This window comes from Rhinatrema bivittatum, chromosome 1, assembly GCF_901001135.1.
Source record: "Rhinatrema bivittatum chromosome 1, aRhiBiv1.1, whole genome shotgun sequence".
NCBI classification, from domain to species: Eukaryota; Metazoa; Chordata; class Amphibia; order Gymnophiona; family Rhinatrematidae; genus Rhinatrema; species Rhinatrema bivittatum.
In genome coordinates this window covers 180,319,528-180,340,002 of record NC_042615.1, presented here as the reverse complement: position 1 = coordinate 180,340,002, position 20,475 = coordinate 180,319,528, and the positions used below count along the sequence as shown (strand labels likewise).

At 41.4% G+C, this 20,475-nt stretch overlaps 1 protein-coding gene across 3 annotated transcripts in view; it reads left to right on the top strand.

The window, feature by feature from the left end:
- The window catches only part of TBC1D19 (TBC1 domain family member 19), a 397,957-nt gene that overhangs the window by 292,736 nt on the left and 84,746 nt on the right, over positions 1–20,475 (top strand). For all 3 annotated transcript variants that reach the window (XM_029589774.1, XM_029589764.1, XM_029589755.1), the window contains one exon: positions 16,368–16,452. In XM_029589774.1, the coding sequence (XP_029445634.1) occupies positions 16,368–16,452 (85 nt within the window). The remainder of the gene's footprint in view (positions 1–16,367; positions 16,453–20,475) is intronic.

The window sequence follows — 20,475 nt, the reverse complement described above, 5'->3', positions numbered from 1 at the left end:
CAATAAACAGATTTGAACTTCAATAGTGCAACTGCACTATTGAGTATACTTCCAAAGTTAGCCGGATAAACTTATCTGGCTAACTTTGCTATCTGGACTGTCTGAATATGGACCTCCTCAGATTTAAAAATACACTTAAAATTTGATATTAAAATGATTAGATTTAGGAAGATCCACTCCTTAAACAGCTTTAAAAACTTTAACAGCTCAGCAAAAATTAACAGTCTAGCACTGAGAAGGGGCTATCCAGTCTTTTGCACCGGGTGCCACATGTATGATTATCTACCTTTTAGTGAGTGGTTTTATGTGTACAAAGTGACATGCCCCTAGAGCTCAGAGAACAAGTCTAATCTCTGGAGGCCATAGTGGCAAACCTGGTGGATCAGAGGCAGACTGATAATGGAACCAATTCCAATATAGCAGCCCTTGGGCTGGCTGCTTTGAAGAGCAAGGACACCAAGAAGACCATCTTCTTGGTGTGGCAGGAAGTGATCCTGTAGCTAGGACCTAACGATGCTTTATCCTCTCACACAGATGATGTCTTTCAAGGGGCAGGTGCCCAAGGGGGATGGGTTAGGACCTCTGTATAATTAGGGATTTGATCATTAGGAATGTAAATAGCTGATAGGCGTGAGGTAACTTGCCTGCCTAATGCAAAAATAGTGGATGTCACATGCCACCTAGATAACATTTTAGAGATTGCTGGGGAGGAGTCAGCTTTAATGGTATTTGTAGATGCCAATGACATTGGAATATACAGGAGGGATGTTCTGGTGGCTTCAAGATTTCTGGCATCAGAAAAGAGAAGAAAAACATCATTAGCTGAGGGACCTTAATTTAAATTTAAAAAGGCAGAGACCTCTCATGCTTGACACCAAGATTCAGCACACTCTCGGCGCAGACACGGGAAAAGAGGGAAGTGACAGCTCTTTGGTGCCACCAACAAACAGCATCAGCATGTAATAGGGGCAAAGGCTGGGCAGTGCCTTTTTAGAAAATGGCCACAGCACTAGCCTGGAGACTAGAGGGTGCTTAATGCCCCTGCTGCACAACCAATGACAATTTAATAAGGGTAGTCTTGGAATCACAGATTTTGAGGGGCTGGATTTTTTGTGTGAAGTAGCAAGGTTTGCAGGTGGGGGATGGGGGATGGGGCTTCCATTATTCAGAAAATTTTATTTTTTTTATTTTTACTACTAAGGCTGCTTGCAAGGGTGCTGGGGGGGGGGGGGGCAGGGAGTCTATGCAGACTCCCAAGTGGCCCCTTTAAGACAGGGTTCCAGGTACATTGGGACATGCATTAATGTTCCGATGTACCCAGGGGAAATTGGCTACAAATCAAGAGTTGTAGCTACTTTCAATTCAAATAACATGGCTTGCAAATTTTTCAGCAAGCCGCGTTTTTGAGTAATATATTTTAGGGTATTAATGAGCTCATTTTAATATGTGCAGTGCTGGGGTTCATTTAATGAGAGAAATTTCATACATTTTGCTTTATCCCCGTGTTAGGCCATTTATCATGTGAAAAACTATTTTCATGCAAAAAATAACCTAACGCAGCTTAATGAATAACCCCCTAAATTACTTGTCTTTGCTACCACATGTGATTGCCAGAGCTCCAATGCTGCTGCTACTTCCAATACTTAGAGTAAATCACGTCCAGGGCGCAGTGCATGCTATCCCCATTTCATTTATCCTGGGGATAAGACAGAATCTAGAAGCACTCAAAGAAGGAGGCTCATGGTGGGAAAAGTGAGGAGGTGCTGTGTGCACTGTGTGTTTCGCTCAAGGTAGGGCCCAATTATCCATGACCTGCATGTTTTCCTCTAATTACCATTCTCCAGGGCTCATGCTGTACCTAGAAAGAGGTATGCATGATTATCTTTGCTCTCAGTAAGGAGCCCCTACATATTTAAGAGCCACTACTAGTGACTATTGCTGTGAGGTGCTGAGAGCAGAACCCAGGTGTTGGTCTGGATCTGAACATCAGGTAATGGTGACTTTTCTGTGGTACATCTGATCAGGTCTGAAGGCACACCATTGTGTCATGGCACACTGGTTAGGAAACACCACTCTAAGACATGTTCCAACACCACTCTTCCTAAAAATTCTAGAATGCTCCTTTATGAAGAAATACTAAACAGATTAGGGCTCTTCATCTTGTAAAAGAGATGACTGAGAGGGCATGTGATAGAGGCTTACAAAGTCATAAGTGAAGTTGAACAGGTATAAATAGGGGTTGGTTATTTACTTTTTCAAATAATATTAATTCAAGGGAACATTCCATGAAATTAACAACCAGCAGATTTAAAACACCTATCAAGCTGTGGAATCTGTTGCCAGAGGACATGGTCAAGGGACTAGTACAGCAGGATTTATAAGAGGTTTGGTCAAGTTTTGGTTTGAAAAATCCATAAATTGTGGCACATTCCCCATTCCGGCTGTATACATCATCCAGGCTGCTACAGTGCCAGGGTTCAAGTCCAGTGGGATGGGAGGGGGGGCGGGGGGAGATAACTTCCTGGGCCCCTAGCATGGTCAGTAGTCCCACAGCTCAACAAGTCAACAGTTCTACTGTGTGATGCTAAAAAGATGTAGGAGTACCCACAAAAGGATCAAGGAGGAAAATAGCAACAAAAGGGTCCAATAACAATTGACCCATTCACAATCCAGTCAGCAAAGGCAGATTAAAGAAAATAACACAAAGAGAGTCCAATTGGTGTTTAAAATAAAGATAATTTACTTCAGTTTAATAATAATAATCCAACCCAGTATTGTAAAAATAAAAAACAGCATAAAAAATATAAAAATCAGAAAGACAATGGTTTCCTTGTCCATTTTGTTCCTCCTAGTTGGTCTTTACACCTGTGCACCACCATCCATATTCAAAAGTCCTTCCCCATGGAGGATAGGGTAACTTGAATGTAACTCCAACCTAAGCTGGGGAAATAAAGCTGGAAAAATCCTAAATTTCAAAAACAACTTGTAAATTCAAACAGTTCTCAAAAATCAAAAACCAGATGTTCCGATTCCACCCCAGTTCCTGCAAAACTCCACTGAAATGGAAAGATTTTTTTTCTTCTTCTCACCCTTGCCTTCTCCTTGCAGCGTGGGCAAAAAGATTATTGACCCAGCCCTTCTGGATACTGAGAGGATGCCCTTCCTTCCAGACTGGTCAAAATCCATAAAATTCTCAATAGGAAAAAATCCTCCTTTCTTCTTTAAAAATTACTCTCTAGCATGGCCAAGATAAATAGCAAAAACTCCTTCTTTTCCTTTTGATCATTTGTAGGAAATAACCTAATTCTTGCTAAAAAGACAAGCAGCTAAGATGGACTCTCTGATGTCAGTAAAAATGGACATTGGCCTTTTGGCTATCTGCAGCCAAATGTAGAGTTGAGAGAGACTTGCAGTTGCTATATACATGAGCAGCTTGTTAGACTTACAGACCCTTCCTGCCTAGCTAGCACCCAGGGAGGCCAAGAGGAACACAAGGACAATTGGAACTCTGTGAATCTGGGCCGCCAGAACACTAGGTGCCTCTTTTTATGTATCTGGGCCAATCCAAGAGCAGGATTTATCAGTGCACTGTCAGATGTAAACAACTGGCAGTCATCAGGCTGACTACTTGCTGAACCTGGAGAAAGAAACAAAGGACCTGGAAAAGTGCACGAAAATCAGCCTATCAAAGCCTTAATTGTATATTCATTTGATTATGCATTAAGTTGCTGAATTATGCATAGGTAAGCCCTTTAAAGCAGCAGGGTGCAAGCACTCAGGGTCAATGTTGGTTAATAGTTGCCCATTCAAAAAAAGACAATGAACTATCCAGGTGCTGCTACCTTCCCCCTGCCTTGCCTCTCTGCATCCTAGGCAGAAACCACTTGCAAAGAGAAAGGGCACAGCAGAGTAAGTCCCACCCGCTACAGGTATCTGAGATTGGAGAGTAGAACAGCCCTTGTTGCTTCCATGATAGACTGTGTCCTTTCTATCTGTAAGGACTTGCTCCTCCAGAGGGGAGGAGCTAGAAATCTGTTATGATCTGCTCCTCCAGAGGGGAGGAGTTAGCAATCTGTTATAATATGCTCCGCCAGAGGGCAGGAATTAGCCATATGTTAGGATCTGCTATGCTGATGAGAGGAGCAAGCAGATGAGAGTTAGCAGTCTGTTGTATTGAGCTGCTGAAGTGGAAGGAGTGAGCACTCTAATGTAAATAGGTGAATCCTTGGGCCGATGGCAGATGACAGCGCCCTCAGGAGGGTATCCTGAGAGGGACCACCGGCTAGGCTTGAGTATGGAGACAGACACAGACAGTTCTTTATTAGACAGGTTAGTAGAACCACCAGAGGTGGCAGTAGTGAGCTAATGTGCCCGGCAGAGCTGAAGTCCCTCAGATACTGGAACTGCAATCCCAGGGTTGCTGAGCTGTAGAGAGACTATAGATAGTGAGTAGATAGGGTATGCTGTATATATAGCCAGTAGTAGATGACACACTCACATAGATTCTTAAGAAGGCTCAGTAGCTGGAAAGAGGAAAGAGTTAGGCCCTCGAGGAACGAAGCTCTGAGAGAGCGATGGTAACTCACAATTGTCTGTATCTGTAATGGCTTCCAGGCAGTAGAGAATCTTCAGTGTATTCAGGAACATGAGCCCTCAAGGCGAATACAGGTTCTTATATGCAATCTGAAATAGTAACTTACAACTGTCTGTACCTGCAATAGCTTCTAGGCAGTAGAGAATCTTCAGAGTGTTTAGGAATATGGGCCCTCGAGGAGCGAGTACCGGTTCCTATCTGTAATCTGAAATAGTAACTCACAATGTCTGTATCTGCGATCGCTTCCAGGCAATAGAGATTCTTCTGAGTGTTTAGGAACATAGGCCCTCGAGGAGCGAGTACCGATTCCTGTCTTAGCAATCTGAAATCAAGAAAAGAGAGTGAGGAGCGGGTACCCCTGGTAAGTCCGAGGAGGCAGAGTAGCGTAGAGAGAAGCGGGGCCAGATGAATCCCCGCAGTCAATCCTTGCTAACTCAAATCGTAAGCGTAAGTGAAGACCTTTTATGTTGGAAGCAGATTACGTCAATACAGGGGGACGCCCCTGAGGTTCGCTCCCTTGCTGGTACATACTTCGGAGCACGCGCGTGCGCGCCCTACGTCATCAGGAACAGCGTCGAGCCGGTCCGGGGACGCCGGGGAGAAGCAGCATGGAGACGCCGCGGCAGCAAGCCGTCCATCAGGCCCGGAGGGAGTCGCCATAGAGGTAGAGAGTGTGGAGCGAGGGCAAAGAGCAGCCTCGAGTGCAACACTATCTCCATGCCGAAGACCTGAGAAGGGAGAGAGTATATCTCTGCAAGTTCCATAATGGTGAGAAATGGTGGGCTCCAGTCCCAGTTTAGTGAGTTATGAAGTTAAGACTCTTTAGCACATTTTCTATGCAAGTCTCTGCTAGAGGGATGTGATGCTAGCATTAATTCATTGTAATCTGACAAGCACCAGATGTCAAGCATGCTTTCGTAACTATTGTTTTCTTATTTTTTGTTTCCCTAATAAGTGCTGTCTCTATTAGTGTCATTACAGTAGCCCCTGAATAAATAAGATTTTCCTCAGTCAAACAGACAGACAGGAGAGGTCGCTGATAAATAAAGGAGGTAAAAAGGAGGGTGGACTAGGAAATCCTAACTCTTCTCCCTATACACCAACTTCCGAGGATGAGGCTATGACCATTAGCAAAGCTGCAACTCCCTCTGTGTATCCTTCCCTCTGAAAACTGAACATGTGCTAGGGACCATTTATGGCCGACAGAAGCCTCTCACAAAAAGGTGGGTTTAAAGCTAGGGGAGGTTACCAAAAATGCAAAACCTACTCCCACTATCTATACTAGAAAAATCTAAGAAAACTCAGGAGAATCTTAGTAACAGGCAAGGCCAAATCACACAGTAATTAGCTACGTAAACTTGAGAAAGCCATCACTTTTCCCTGGAGTGAGGAAATAGATGTTTTTTGTAATCTGGATACCTGTGACCCGATCTGGCCACTGATGAAGATAGGATGCTAGGCTCAATAGGCCTTGGTCTGACCCAGCTTGGCATTTATTATGTGCTTATGTTTTTATAATGCATTCTGTCAATTCAGAATATTTTTTTTAACCTGGAACAATGTCTCCTTGAGAACAAAAATCAGGTGTCAAATTTAGGCACATTGGAGTCAGAACGTTTTTTTCTTTTCCCCATCACTCTCTTCTATATTCCCTTTTTCACATATCTTATATTCATCTGTCTCCTCTTTCCCCATTTACTCTTGTATTACTCCTAACATTGTCTATTAGTCAGCATTTAACCGACTTGACTGGTTTTTGCTAGCTGAAGTAGGTGGCCAGCACTACCTTTAAATTGACAGATATATTTTATATTTGCAAGAGCAGGCCCTAGGGCTGAGACTGAAACCTGCCCAAGGAAGGACAGGTATTCAAGCTGTTGCATTAGAAAGGTATAAATCTCTTTTGGGTAACAGATCCTATCAAGTACATTGGGGATCTCATGTTTCTCCTCCTGGTGAGTTTGTCTGTAGAGTCCCTCAGAGATCAGTTTTTGCACCCCTTGCAGTCCTAATTCAAGACCTTGAAACTGAATATTTTTTATATGCTGATGACATCCATGTCATTGCCTTTTGGATCCAGATGCTTCCAATCAGTTGGTGACTTTCAATGAGTGCCTGGTTTCTATCACTTTGTGGTTGTTGTCTCACAAGTTAAAAATGAACCCTAACAAATTGGAAGTGTCATGGATCTCTAGAAAGAAAGTAACTTTGACCCTTATTCCACAAATGACAGGAGTCCAGATACCTCCAGAGGGGATGAAAATTGATTTTAAACTTTTATTCTCAATTCATATTTTTCCCTTTTACTGTCCTTTTTACTGTCTTTCATATATCCATGGATTATAGCAATTTCTAGATAGAATTTGCAATTATTGGTATGTGTCCTTGTTATAAGTCACCTTCAATATTGCAGTGCTCTATATCAGGGTTTACCACTGATTTCAGTGAGGCGACTAGTCGCTACACAGTATGGTAGTCAAATACATTTTTGGCTCAAAGAAGTTTGATCATGTGACAGTGTTGGAACAACTGCATTGGTTGCCGATTTTAAGCAGAGCAAAGATTAAGATTCTTTGCTTGGCTTTTGAAGCATTTTATAGTGGGCATCCAAAATATTTGGCAGACCTTATCTTTGTATATAAAACCATCTAGAGTTCTCTGCTCATTTCAAATGAATCTGTGAAGATCACCTCTTCAACAGAGAACACGCTGAAAACGGCTGGGCAGAATTGTTAGGCTTCCTTGCTGTGGCATGCCTTTATGTCAGGGCTTCCCAAACCTGTTCTGGGGACCCCACAGCCAGTTGGGTTTTCAGGATATCCACAATGAATCTGCATGAGAAATTTGCATACTATGGAGACACAGTATATGCAAATTTATCTCATGCATATTCATTGTGGATGTCCTGAAAACCCGACTGGCTGTGGGGTGGCCAGGTCAGATTTCAGAAGCCCTGCCCTTATGCTTTGAATTTCGTCAAGAGCCAAATTACCAGAAATTTAGGAAAGCTATATAGATGTGGCTTTTCTGAAAATCATTCGATTGTGATTAGTATTTTTCTTTTCTTGTCAAATTAAAGTCTTGAAGCCATGCTTTTATTTATACAGACTATGAAGGATTGATTTTGAGTAACTGTTGTGATTGTTTTATGGTCTGTATTTCTATGTCCCTGTTTTGAATGTTTTGTTATGTATTTACTGTATATGTCTCCATTTTGTTTTCCTTTATATGATATTACTGTGTGTGTCTGAATGAGATTAATTTCTGCTTTTTTTAAATATTGTTTTATTGTGTATATTTTACATTTTCATTGCTTTGATTTTCAGAATGGTGTTTAAACAAATATTTAACTGAACTAAACAATGGCTAGTCAGCATGATAGGGAATGACAATTTTCTCTATCTCTTTGCCCTTGTTTAGGAATTGCCCAGTTCAACAGAGAATTGGGAAGAGGAAGATCTGCAGGTGCCTTGTGGCTGCTGCTTGCTATGGTATATAGTCATGGAGGTGGAGGATTCTCCTCCCCACACTTGCATAATCTGCTATTGCTTATGAAGTAACAAGTTTAATACCATAGTCAGAGTCTTTTTCTGTCACTTGGAAAGATGGTTGGGAATCTCATTCCTCCACTGCTTTGATTAGGGGAAGAGATAATCTTCTTCTATTCCCAGACCTCGGCCACCATTTTCTAAGGGGGTGGAGGAACTCATGGTCACTGTTTCTCCTTTAAAGGGGCAAGGGATTCTTTTTCTTGGCTTCTCCTGTCCCTGACATTTTCTAGAGGGAGAAAGAATCCTGCTCCTCTGTATCCCATGGATTGGCAAGGGGGAAGAAGGGTGAAAAGAAATGGATAGAGCATGCAGGAGAGAGACAGCAGGAAGAGTGGGAAGGAGAGCAAAGACAGCAGGTGGAAAGAATGGGAGAAGGCAGGTGAGAAAGAGGAGGAAAGAACTTGAGCTGAGAGTCATGAGGTGATATGGGAAAGAATAGAGAGAAAGATAGGGGGATTAAGGAAGAGAGGAAAGTTTGTGCAGAAGGGAAGAGAAGAGTGTAGGAAGTTGAGAAGATACAGTATACAGGAGGAAATGAGGAGGGAATAGAGGAGGAGGAGGACGGGGTGAAGGCAAAATGAAGGGTTGGGAGGGTAAAAGAGGAGGATGGTGGACAAAATGGTTCTCCTGGTTGCCCTTACTGCCATTCTCAGCATAGAGCATAATTATGCTCCCTAAGGTCTCCATTACCATAGTGTATCTTGTTGGGGAGACGCTGCAGAAGTCCTGCAGTCCTGCAATCTGAAATGAACCCTGTGTATTATATGGATTTAATGGTATGTAATATATTATAGTTAGTTGATAGTACCAGTTCACAGAGATCCTTTATTAAGTGCCAAGTTTATGATGATCTTAAATTTTTATGCAACTGTTATATTAGAGTCTTCATGAGTTTTCAAGAGTCAGCTCTTCAAATCAGGAACTAGAGAAGAGGAAAATGCTCATGTAATGCAGTATACATTTTCTTTAGTCACGAGGGCATACCTCACAACTTGCTTCCATTTAGGGTCTTTGCTTGCTGTTTACAGACTCTGTTCAGAATTTACCACAGCAGGGCAATTAAGCAGGCAGTTAAAGACACAGTTCTAGGCTAGTCTAAATCTTCACTGCAGAACATAGCTCCTGAACTTTATTCTTTCTGAAGCTTTCCTGTTTAGCTTGATATGCCCAATTGCCTCTAATTGGAGTCTTACTCAATCTGCCTGAGAACTACACCTCCCAGGAGGCATTTTTTTTCAAATATGATATCACTCCTTATCAATTCAGAACACTTGCAGACTTCTTTCTCCCAGCCAGCCTTGCTTGAGATTAATTTCATTTCTCCTCTGGTCTCTGGTACCCTCTCTTGAGCCCCATCTAGTGGCCAACGTTTGTATTCCAGTAACAGGCTGTCCAGTCTATCACAGTAACATTATGACAGTAGTTGTCTACCACAAAGCCAAAGCAATATTTATAGGTTCCCATTTTATTGGATGGTTGCATATGTTTTAGGGTAAATAATCAAAACCTGGGTGCTAATATGCAAACCTTGGGGGCACTATTTACTTGCAGAGTTTGCATCATAAAGCAAAAGTACACAGATGCTTTGACTATGACCCAACAAAAAATTACCTGCAAAGATTTGCACTTGCTTTCTCTGTGGGTAATTTTTTGGCACAGAACAATGTGCAAAATTTTGTATAATCAAGACTGTATATGTTCAATTCCCTACCCTTTCCCAACTTCTAGGATTGTCTCCGCAATCTGTCAGTCACAAGTTAAATAACATACATATTTTATAGATGTGTTGGGCAATTTTTAAAGCCCTGATCTCCACGGGTAAAATGTGTTTGAAAACTGTCTTCAGACTGGGTAATTTTGAAATGAATTTCAAAATGGCTTTGAAAACTGCCTTCAGACTGGGTAATTTTAAAATGAATTTCTGCTGGTAAAACAGTGCTCTATGTACAGAAATGGCCTGCTATAAAATTGCCTGTCCTATGTTCGAGTGTGTGTGTGTATATATATATATATATAGAGAGAGAGAGATACAAAAGATCAGGTATTATGTAATCATGTGCTCAATAAACAAGCAGAAAAACATTCCAAAGGAATGATCAAAAGAGCACTAGTATTGTTGATAATGGTGTTAATTAAAATAGAAATCTTTATTAATCATTCACAAAAAAATTAAAATAAATGAACACCTTTATGTTAACAAATGTGGCACAAACCGTCAATATATACTAACTAGAATTTTAAGTCAGTTAAAGTATTAAGAACATAAGAACATGCCATACTGGGTCAGACCAAGGGTCTGACCCAGTATGGCAAGTATGGCAAGTATGGCAAGTATGGCAAGTCAAGCCCAGCATCCTGTTTCCAACAGTGGCCAATCCAGGCTATAAGAACCTGACAGGTACCCAAAAACCAAGTCTATTCCATGTTACCGTTGCTAGTAATAGCGGTGGTTATTATCCAAGTTAACTTAATTAATAGCAGGTAATGAACTTCTCCCAGAACTTATCCAATCCTTTTTTAAACACAGCTATACTAACTGCACTAGCCACATCTTCTGGCAACAAATTCCAGAGTTTAACTGTGCATTGAGTGAAAAAGAACTTTCTCTGATTAGTTTTAAATGTGCCACATGCTATCTTCATGGAGTGCCCTCTAGTCTTTCTATTATCCGAAAGAGTAAAAAACAGATTCACATCTACCCGTTCTAGACCTCTCATGATTTTAAACACCTCTATCATATCCCCCCTCAGCCATCTCTTCTCCAAGCTGAAAAGTCCTAACCTCTTTAGTCTTTCCTCATAGGGGAGCTGTTCCATTCCCCTTATCATTTTGGTAGCCCTTCTCTGTACCTTCTCCATCGCCATTATATCTTTTTTGATATGCAGAGCGCCAGATGCTTTTTTTTTCTCATTCACCCATTCATGTGGCATCTGGATGTTGTAGGGCTGGTATGTGTTCCCTGCTGTGTATTGAGGCTGTGCTGCCTAGGCCCTCACTGATACCACTTGCAGACCGAAGGGTCATTAGTGTTGCTGCAAGACGCACATGACTATAATATTGAGGGCTCGCAAATAGGGAAGGAGTGACGAATGTAGGATTCATTGGTCCTAATGGCCGTAAATGAAGCACCTATATGCATGTCACAGTGATGGCATTAGGGACAGACAGAGGTAAGGGCCATTACAGGTACAATTGTTGTAAGGTGTAAGCAAATCTGGTGAGGCCTGTGAGTGTGTTGTGTCTCATGAGGACAAGTGTGTACAGTACTGTCCTCCTTGGTGGCACGTCAGTATGTAGCAAGTGCTTAATCCAATGCCACTCTCAGCAGTGCCTCGAGACAGCCCTTAGGCACCCTGTTATGGGCTATACCCTCAGATGTAGAGCACCATCCCCAAACAGTTGTTGGGTGGACAGACCTAGCAAGTCAGGCAAGAAGCAGACTCAAAAATAGGTCTGCACATTAAACTATGTCCTAAGCCATCAGTGGCCGAACTGCCCCGCTGGGGCATGGTTCTTTCCCATCCCTTCCTTAAAAGTGTGTCTGTATAAGGTGTTGGCGAAGCTGGCTGCCACTGACTGTGTTCTCATGCAGTCGTGCACGCACACATGGGGGATCAGGTCTGAGATCTGGATCTATAGCCATAGGTATTCCATGCCGAAGAACCACATTATGGAACACACAGCAAAGCAGGATTATCCTTGCAACCTTGGGGCAAGCATACAGTAACGCTCCCCCAGTCTTGTCCAAACATCGGAAGCGGCTCTTTGGAAGGCCAAAAGTACGTTCGATGACCGAGCGTGTAGCACGTAAGGCCTCATTATAGGCCATATGTTGCGCCATGGCAGGCCAGAGGATTGGGGTCATAAGCCAGGGCCTGCATCCGTACCCTGAGTCTTCTGTAGCAATGAAATAGGCAAGCCATTACAAATAATGATGTTTGTGTCACATGGGTGTATGTGCTCAATACATGCAGTAGAACTGGATGGGACGAGGCAGGCCATTCTTTTTCCTAACACTAGTTGTGGGGCTCCATGCTTGCTTTGTCCCACAGCAGGTGTGCTGCTAATAGGGAGTATAGCATGTGAAGGGCCCCTAAACAGTGACATTTATGTCAGCGGTGTGTATGTGGTAGGTCCGTAACATCACAGTCCTTAAAGATTATATCCCTGTGTTTGGATCATATGCATCATGCACTCTAGTCATTGTGTACGGACATATCAGCTCAACATGACCTTTTATGTAGGTACACATTCCCAATAACAGACATGGTCTAATCTGCCTGCCCCTGAATGTGCACAACTGACTAGAAGTGATCATGAGATGTTTCATGAATGTTACGACATCAGGAACACCTGTGGAAGTGAGCTGCCCTTACATCACAGTTGTAGAATCACCTTTGACAATGCCGTTAACCATGGCTATACCTAATATGTATAGGCTGTCTACTAGTGCAGTGAAGTGAGCAAGCCATGCCACATACAGGCCATTCTGGGGCTGCTGTGTACCTCGTGCTTGGCAGCCCATGGCAACTGGTTGGGTGCATGAGCCATTCCACCAGTTAAGGTAACACTATGAGCCACTGAGGCCTGTTGTGATGGGGACATATCACTCCATCTGGACAGGTGTATACATCACATTTGTGTGCCATTACAGAGATAAACATTGCAAACATGGTCGATGTATGGAAACGTATTTCTTACCTACAAGCCAACCATCACCGTACAGGCCAGCTTCAAATTTGCGAAACAGAGATGATCGCCTGAGTATGAAGGAATCGTGCGCTGATCCCGGGAAGCTGGACATCACTAAGAGGATCCGCATTCCAGCATCACACACCACTTGCACGTTGAGGGAGTGGAACTGCTTTCTGTTGCAGTAGGCTGCCTCCATCTGACGGGGTGGAATGATGGCCACATGAGTGCAGTCAATAGCTCCAATGATATTAGGAAAGCGGGCAATGGCGTAGAAACCGCGCTTGAGGTCCATCAGGTCCTGTCTGTTGCACGGAAAAGCTATATTTTGAGGCATGTGGGCTATAATTGCTTCAATGACCTGGTCCAGACCCCGTGAAAAGGTGCTCTGTGACATCCCACCCACAACAGCTACTGTAGATTGGAAGGAGCCACTTGCTATGAAGTACAGGGCGGCCAAGAGTTTGGTGAGGCCGGGGACAGCACGGTTCTTTCGGGTTCGAGGCTCAAGGGCACCTCGTATGTCTTCATATATTTTTAGGATGGCACGAGAGCTGAGGTGATACCTGGTGATCACAACGTCCTCTGGCATACCCATCAATGAGGTTTGTGGATGATAGATCCGCTGCCTGTACCTGCGGCGATGGCGACCAAAGTCACGGCGTCTGCGTTGGGCCTGCTCAGCCATGGAGTGAGCCTGCCCCATACACTGGGAATGTGTAGATGGTGTTGGGAACATAGACCTACTAAGAACAAGCCTTTTTATTGGGTAGCAATAGCTTTGTAGGTGTGTGGGGATTGGGTTTAACCATTTTCGCACACCGTGATAATATCGCGGTGCGTGCTATACACAGCGATACATGCTATCGCAATTGAAAGAGGTGTAGTTATTGGCCGCGTTAGGAGCCGCACTAACAGTGCAGACGTTTCACGGTTTGCGGTAAGTCCTCCCTACTTTATATATGTCCCGCCCCAACACCGCCCCCTGAATACTAAATTTAGAATTTGCATTCGCAAACCGCGTTAACAGCTCTTAGCGCGGTTTGCAATCTTATCGTGCGCGTTAAGCCCTTGGAAAATAACCCCCTTAGTCCACATTTCTGTCGGTGTAGCTGTAGTTTTCTTGGGGAAATTAATCAATCGTAAATTCTTGTTTCTTTATTGATTTTCCAGATTTTCTATTTTTCTTAATAGATATGAATTATCTTTAACCATTCCATAATTCATCTTTTTCATTTCCCCCATATCTGATTTTAGACTTGCAACTTCCCTTTTATTTTCTATAACTTGCTCTTTTAACTTTTGCAGTTGTGTCTCAGTTTGTCCCATTTTTTTTCACGATAGGTCTAATTTGTATAGCTACATTTTTATTCAAAGTTTCTATTGCCGTCCATATGGATTCGAGAGAAAAGGTTTCTGGCCTTACCATTGGAGATGGTTCAGGGTAGCTTTCCTGCAATATTTCTTCTTCAGGTTCCCCTCCGTGCTGAGAGGAAACTAACTCTTCCAAAGCCTGCATTTCTCCTCTATCAGGCACTTCGCCCTCCGTCCCAGAGGTTACTGGCGGTCCCGAACTTCCCAGAGCTCCCTCAGCTCCTCGCGGGGCCCCCTCCCTGGCGTGACCCGGAAGCACCTCCGAGTGTTCCAGGTTAGTCGTCCGACTTGCCGCTAGGTTCACAGGGGCTGTTCTTTCCTCCGGAGAGAGCAATGTCACTGAGTCAAGGAGGACGCCGGCTGTTGCAGCGTCTCCACAGCTTTCCTCCTGTGACTCCTCTCTCAGCAATCCGATTCCTCTGAGGAGGTGAGCTTCCATCGGCCCTCTTACATTGCCCATAGAAGCCTCCATGGTCAGCCTCTCATGGGCTCTTTGGTTTCGCCCTGAGTGAGGCATAGGTAAAATGTTTGCAAGCAGATGGGGAGAGAGATGTTACACGTCCTCACTCTAATGCGCCATCTTGGTTCTCCCCCACCCAGACATTTTTAACTTATGATGTTTTGTAATTGTCATCTTTTCCATGCACTCTGATCAATGTTTAAAGCTACTGGTCATCTTCTTGAATATTGTGAAGTCATGACATGACACTAAAAAGAGAAGAAATCTTGATGCACAGGTGGCCTGATGAGCAAAATTTAGAGGTTGATTTGAAGGCTTGACAGAGACCTCAGATCAAAAATGAACCTACTGGCAGGGATGACAAAAATCCAAGAAAACTTGAAGATGACTAAAAATTCTAGCTAGAACTCTAGAGGGGCGAGGAAAAAGCTTTAAGTTACACACTTTTAGTTAAAAAGACTTCCCAAAGTAGAGCTCTGAGGGGCAAATGCAGCAGAAAAATACTGTGGTTAGAACAAATTCATCCACTGGGTTTACTGCACAGCTGCAAAGATACTGGAACATTGCTCTGAGAACACTTCAGGTTCTTAAAAGATAGTTCTAGAAACTTGCTCCAAGATTGACAACATCAGTGACGTCACCAATTAGTGCAACTAGTGATTCCCATATATTCAGAGAACAACTGTTACATGTAAGCAACTTCTAGTTTTTTGCTTGCTGCAATATTAAAAATTGTTCACAGTATTGCCATTAAAAATATTTTTTAAAACTTGCATATGTTGCATCCCAATGAGAAAGGAAGATAACCTGGAGCAAACCCTGCTAGCCAAAGGAGAAACACTAAGGGTAGATTACAGAGGAGACCTCCCTCCAAGTCTTTTTTTCAGCAAGGGTACTGTTACCCAGACATTACATCTGGAATAGGAAATATATATATTTTTTTTTAAAAAGGGGCTAAAAGGAAAATTATAAAAACAAGATACAGTTTCCAAAACCAGAGCCTCATGTAAAACAAGATTGCTGTGTTCATTTTAAATATTAAGTTTTATCAGCAATTATCCTTCTTTAAAAAATGGCAAGAATTTTATTCAGGGGCTTCACAGTTTAGTATTTGGGAGGAAATAGGGGATGCATTGGTTTGGGGAGCACAACAGTGGTTTAGCTTCCAAACCTAGCAGTTCAGCTGTAGCCAGCTTGTCTGACTGGCAGGAAGGAAAAGAGCTTAAGATAATTTGGATCCATCAGTAATTAGATAATTAGATGCCTGCTGCTGTGGGACCATCCATAGGTTTGTGCAGCATGGTGATCACTTAAATGGTTTGCTCAGTCAGACTTTATAAATGTTAATAATTCATTCCTCTGTTTGGTTATCCTTCTGTTAGCTTTGTGCCTCGTTTTATTCCTGGGGTTTGAATTCTCTGATGGTTTTATCCTTTCTAAATATTACTACAAGCGTTATTTTTGTGATGCATTGCCATGAAATTTTGTTCACCTTTTTATTCTTTTTGCATATTAAGAATATAACATCTTTACCATGCTGTTCCTCATACGTTATTGTTCAGAAATTTTAATGCATTCCTGGAAGAAATCTGCTTTTTATTTCCATAGCTTGGCTTCAAGTAAGCTAAACTGTGCAGTTTTGTCTTTAAAATATATGATAGCCTTTCATTTGCTGTGTTTGTGTTACTTTCCCCAGGTGTTACTTTGCTTTTCCAGAGATACTTCAGTACTGGAACATTTTGCTTACAATAGTGCCTCTCCACCGAAATCATACATTCGAGGTAACGTTATTAATGTTTAACTGTGGGTATATACATAAATAGATATTTTTAAAGATTTCTGATTTGTTTCAAAATTTGTTTATTTCTAATCCTTAGGTGTGATAAAAATAAAAAAATAACAATTTCCTAAAAACATTATTTTTTTATATAAATTGTTTAATTAATATGGCATTATATGGTAACAGAAATCATTAGACAATCAACCTAAAGGTCGATTTTAAAAGCCTCTGTGTCCCAAAGCCCAGGACATACATGCATATTTCAGGCCGGCGCATGCCACACAGATTTCAAAAGGTGCATGAGGGCATGCATATCTCCTGGTATGTGCACAAATCAAAAGCTTTAAAAAGGGACAGGGCATGGTTGTGGTCTGGGCAGAGCATGGGTGAGAGATGGGCATTCCGAGAAGTTACTTTGAAATGTGCACATAAGTATTTATACACACAAGCATGCACCGAGGTTCCCTACTGTGTAATTTACTTCTGCTATGGATGGCATGTAAGTATTCAAAAAAATAAAAAATAGGTGACTCGGGAGGTTATAAGGGTCAGGGTTAAATGGGTAAAAGGAAGGCTGAATAATAGGGGGGATTAGGAAATCTGATCCATTAACTGGGCATTGGTGCGTGTATCTAATAAAATCCCCCCCACTTACAAGGTAGAGCCGGCATTTGCACGCACATGCTTGTATCCATATAAAATTGCACGCCCATGTACACGCATACAGCTGATTTTATATCATAGGCGCATATACGCGCTTATGTTATAAAAAGGCTGCATGTCTGGGCGCAAGCTGGCATATGTGCATATCTGTATGCTTGTGCAGCTGTTTGAAAGTTACTGTCTTAATGTCTTGAAATTCAACAATTTGTAATGTGAATGACAACATATTTAGTTAGATCTGGCTCAATGTTTCAAACTGACTTTTATAGGACATTTAAATTATATATGGTTTTCTAAGCATGATTGGACATATTATTTAAAAAGGCATCATACATCAAGAAAAATAGAGCACATGACTCAAGATGTCTGCTAGTGGCATGGATGTGCAGATCCCTTCCTGGTAACTGGTTGAAGACTAAAGAACAAAGAACGAAAGGAACCCATCAAGCCATGAGCCAAAACTATTGAAGGAATGAAAGTCTGTCTGATTTACTGTATTTGTGAATATATGATTTTAGTGGACACTATTGTCATAAAGCTTAGGAGGTAGTATGGGCACTGAATAAATAATGACAGGATGGTTGGAAATGTAATTAATCAATGAGTAATATGGAACTTTAGCAGTAAGGGATAGATAATTGGAGTCCTTATATTACATTGAAAAATAATTTCAAAATAAAAGAATAGTTTTCTGTATGGGATACAGGCATATTTAAACTGAGAATAATTATATTTGATATGATGTTGCTTTACATTATATAAATAATTGAGTAGAACTATTTTTTTTCAGTAAGGAGGGAATTGATTTAAATGTATAAAGAGTAGCTGATATACAGTTCTTATTGTATATGGTATACACTCATGTTGTTTACCATTGTTTTCATATATATTTTACTGTTTTTATATATGCGATGTCTGTGTACATCACTTGAAGCTGGTTTAAAGAAGTGATTCATAAAGGAAATAAAAATAAATAAAAATAAATATGGCTCGAGGAAAGGAAAGATGGAAAACAGAGAAGGGAAAAGATAGGAAAGTGGAGAAGGTATTGGGTTAACAACTGAACCGGTCCTAGATTAACACAATTTTTGGAGTTATGGTTTCAGTTTTTCTAAGAAAAGCAAGATGAGGGGGAACCAACATTGTGTCAGATAAAGGCATACTTATTTATTATTTATTTAATAATTTTTATATACCGAATTTTCATGCGAATCGGTTTACAGCAGTTCGCAAATATTCATTTGAAAATATTTGCTTTTCCAAAGAAGGAAGGAAGTAGCTACATAGTTTCATAATGTACATAAAATAGTAAATTAAAATAGTAGGCTAAATAATCCAAAAATTTAATCAATTATAGAGAAAGTATAGTAGGAGTAAAGATAAGAAAGTAAAAAATATACACATTACCTTGGTATAACATCAGTAGTTTGAACTCATTCTGTTAACAATTCTTGGAAGGCTTGTTTAAAAAGCTAAGTTTTAATGCCCTTTTTAAATAATTTGATATCTGCTTCTAGTCGTAGTTCCTCTGGAATAGAGTTCCATAGTTGGAATCCAGCAATAGAGATAGTCCTTTCTCTTACATTATTTAGATGGGCAATTTTAGGGGAAGGAATTGGCAACATACCTGCTCCTGTTGATCTAGTAATTTTAGAAGGGATGTAGAAATGAAGTGATGAAGTTAGCCATTCAATTTTTTCATTGTAAAGGGTTTTATGAATTAGAGACAAGATTTTATGCTGGGCCCTGTATTTGACAGGTAGCCAATGGAGTTCCTTCAATATTGGGGTGATATGTTCGGATCTTCTAGTTCCTGTCAAAAGTCTGGCTGCTGAATTTTGCAGGAGTTGCAAAGGTCTAGTAACATTTGCGGGTAGGCCTAAAAATAGCGAGTTGCAGTAGTCTAATTTTGACAGGACAAGTGCCTGAAAACGGTTCTAAAATCATTTGGGAATAGGAGGGGTTTTAATCTTTTGAGGATATTTAATTTAAAATAACCATCATTTATGAATTTTTTTTGCGCAGGATTTCATAGAGAATTCGCAATCTATGAGGATCCCTAGATCTCGTACTTCCAGATCGTTCTCTGTCTGAGTAATATAGTTGAGCACTTTTTTTTTTGTCTAGTGGTTGACCTGGTAAAGCAGAAACAAATATACAACTAGTGTATTGTAGTAGAATGTAGCCTGTATCAAGACTGGAATTCTCCTGTTGTTAAGGCCAAAGTCATCTTATTAGTAGCTGCATCAGAACTTTGTTTATCAGTACCGGAGTCCTTTTGGGAGTAGTGGTTCACACTGGATAGATTCTATTGAATGGCTACTGGGGGGGAGTTATCATAAGCCATTGCATCTGCTTTGCGCTCTTAGGGGGCCCTGTATGCTTTCTCTGAAGGTGATGAATTTTCTGTTGTAGATTGTAGACCTCTGACTGATGCTTGGTGTTCTTTGGAGGACTGAGTTCTGGTGGTGGACCTGGTTTGCAGCCAATGGTTTTTTAACACAGTTTTCCAGGATTGGAATGAAGCTTTGTTGGCTTTTCAGCTTCCCATTGTAATGCCTGTGTAGTTGAGAGGACTTCTGCTGGCCAGATTTTCTGGGTACACTGCATGTGTCTGCAGCTGAAGAACGGAGTCTACTGACTTTTACTAATTGTCATGTCTTTCTATTAGATGTTTGAACTCAAAATTAGTTTTGAGTTTCTCTTTGCTCTTAAGGATCAATGCTGTTTGATTGTTTGGCATGAAATCCAATTGTAGTCTTTGCTAATTTGGGCCTGGATTTAACAAAATGCAGTAAATATTGCATGTGATGGGAAAAGGGGTGTGTATTATGGTAATAGGGAGTTTATTGCAATTTGTGCTAATACCTAAGTTACTGCAAATTGCAATCACTTTTTCATTCTTTGAGATAAGTGCCAGAATGTGATATTTCCTACTTACAACCATTGGGGGGATGAGAGAGAGAGAGAGAACACCTAGCCATAATGCCCTGATCCTAGATAGGTATTTATATCTCTATGGGAGGCCCACCTAGTAACTCCAGATGAGGTTTAGGTATTAGTGTAGGGGTTAGGGGCCACATTGACATTCAATGTGAGATGTACAAACAGAACAGTGCTCTCTTTTGAACATTTGATGAACCTCTGAGTGAGGAAACTCACTCAAAGATTAGATTTGTGCAATGTTCTCTCAACCTAGCTTGATGGACTCTCTGCCTGGGTAACATCAAGCTAGGTTGAGAGAACATTGCACAAATCTCATCTTTGAATGAGTTTCCTCACTCAGAGGGTCATCAAATGTTCACAAGAGAGCACTGTTCTGTTCGAACGTTTCACTTTGAATGTCAAAGTGGCCCCTAAC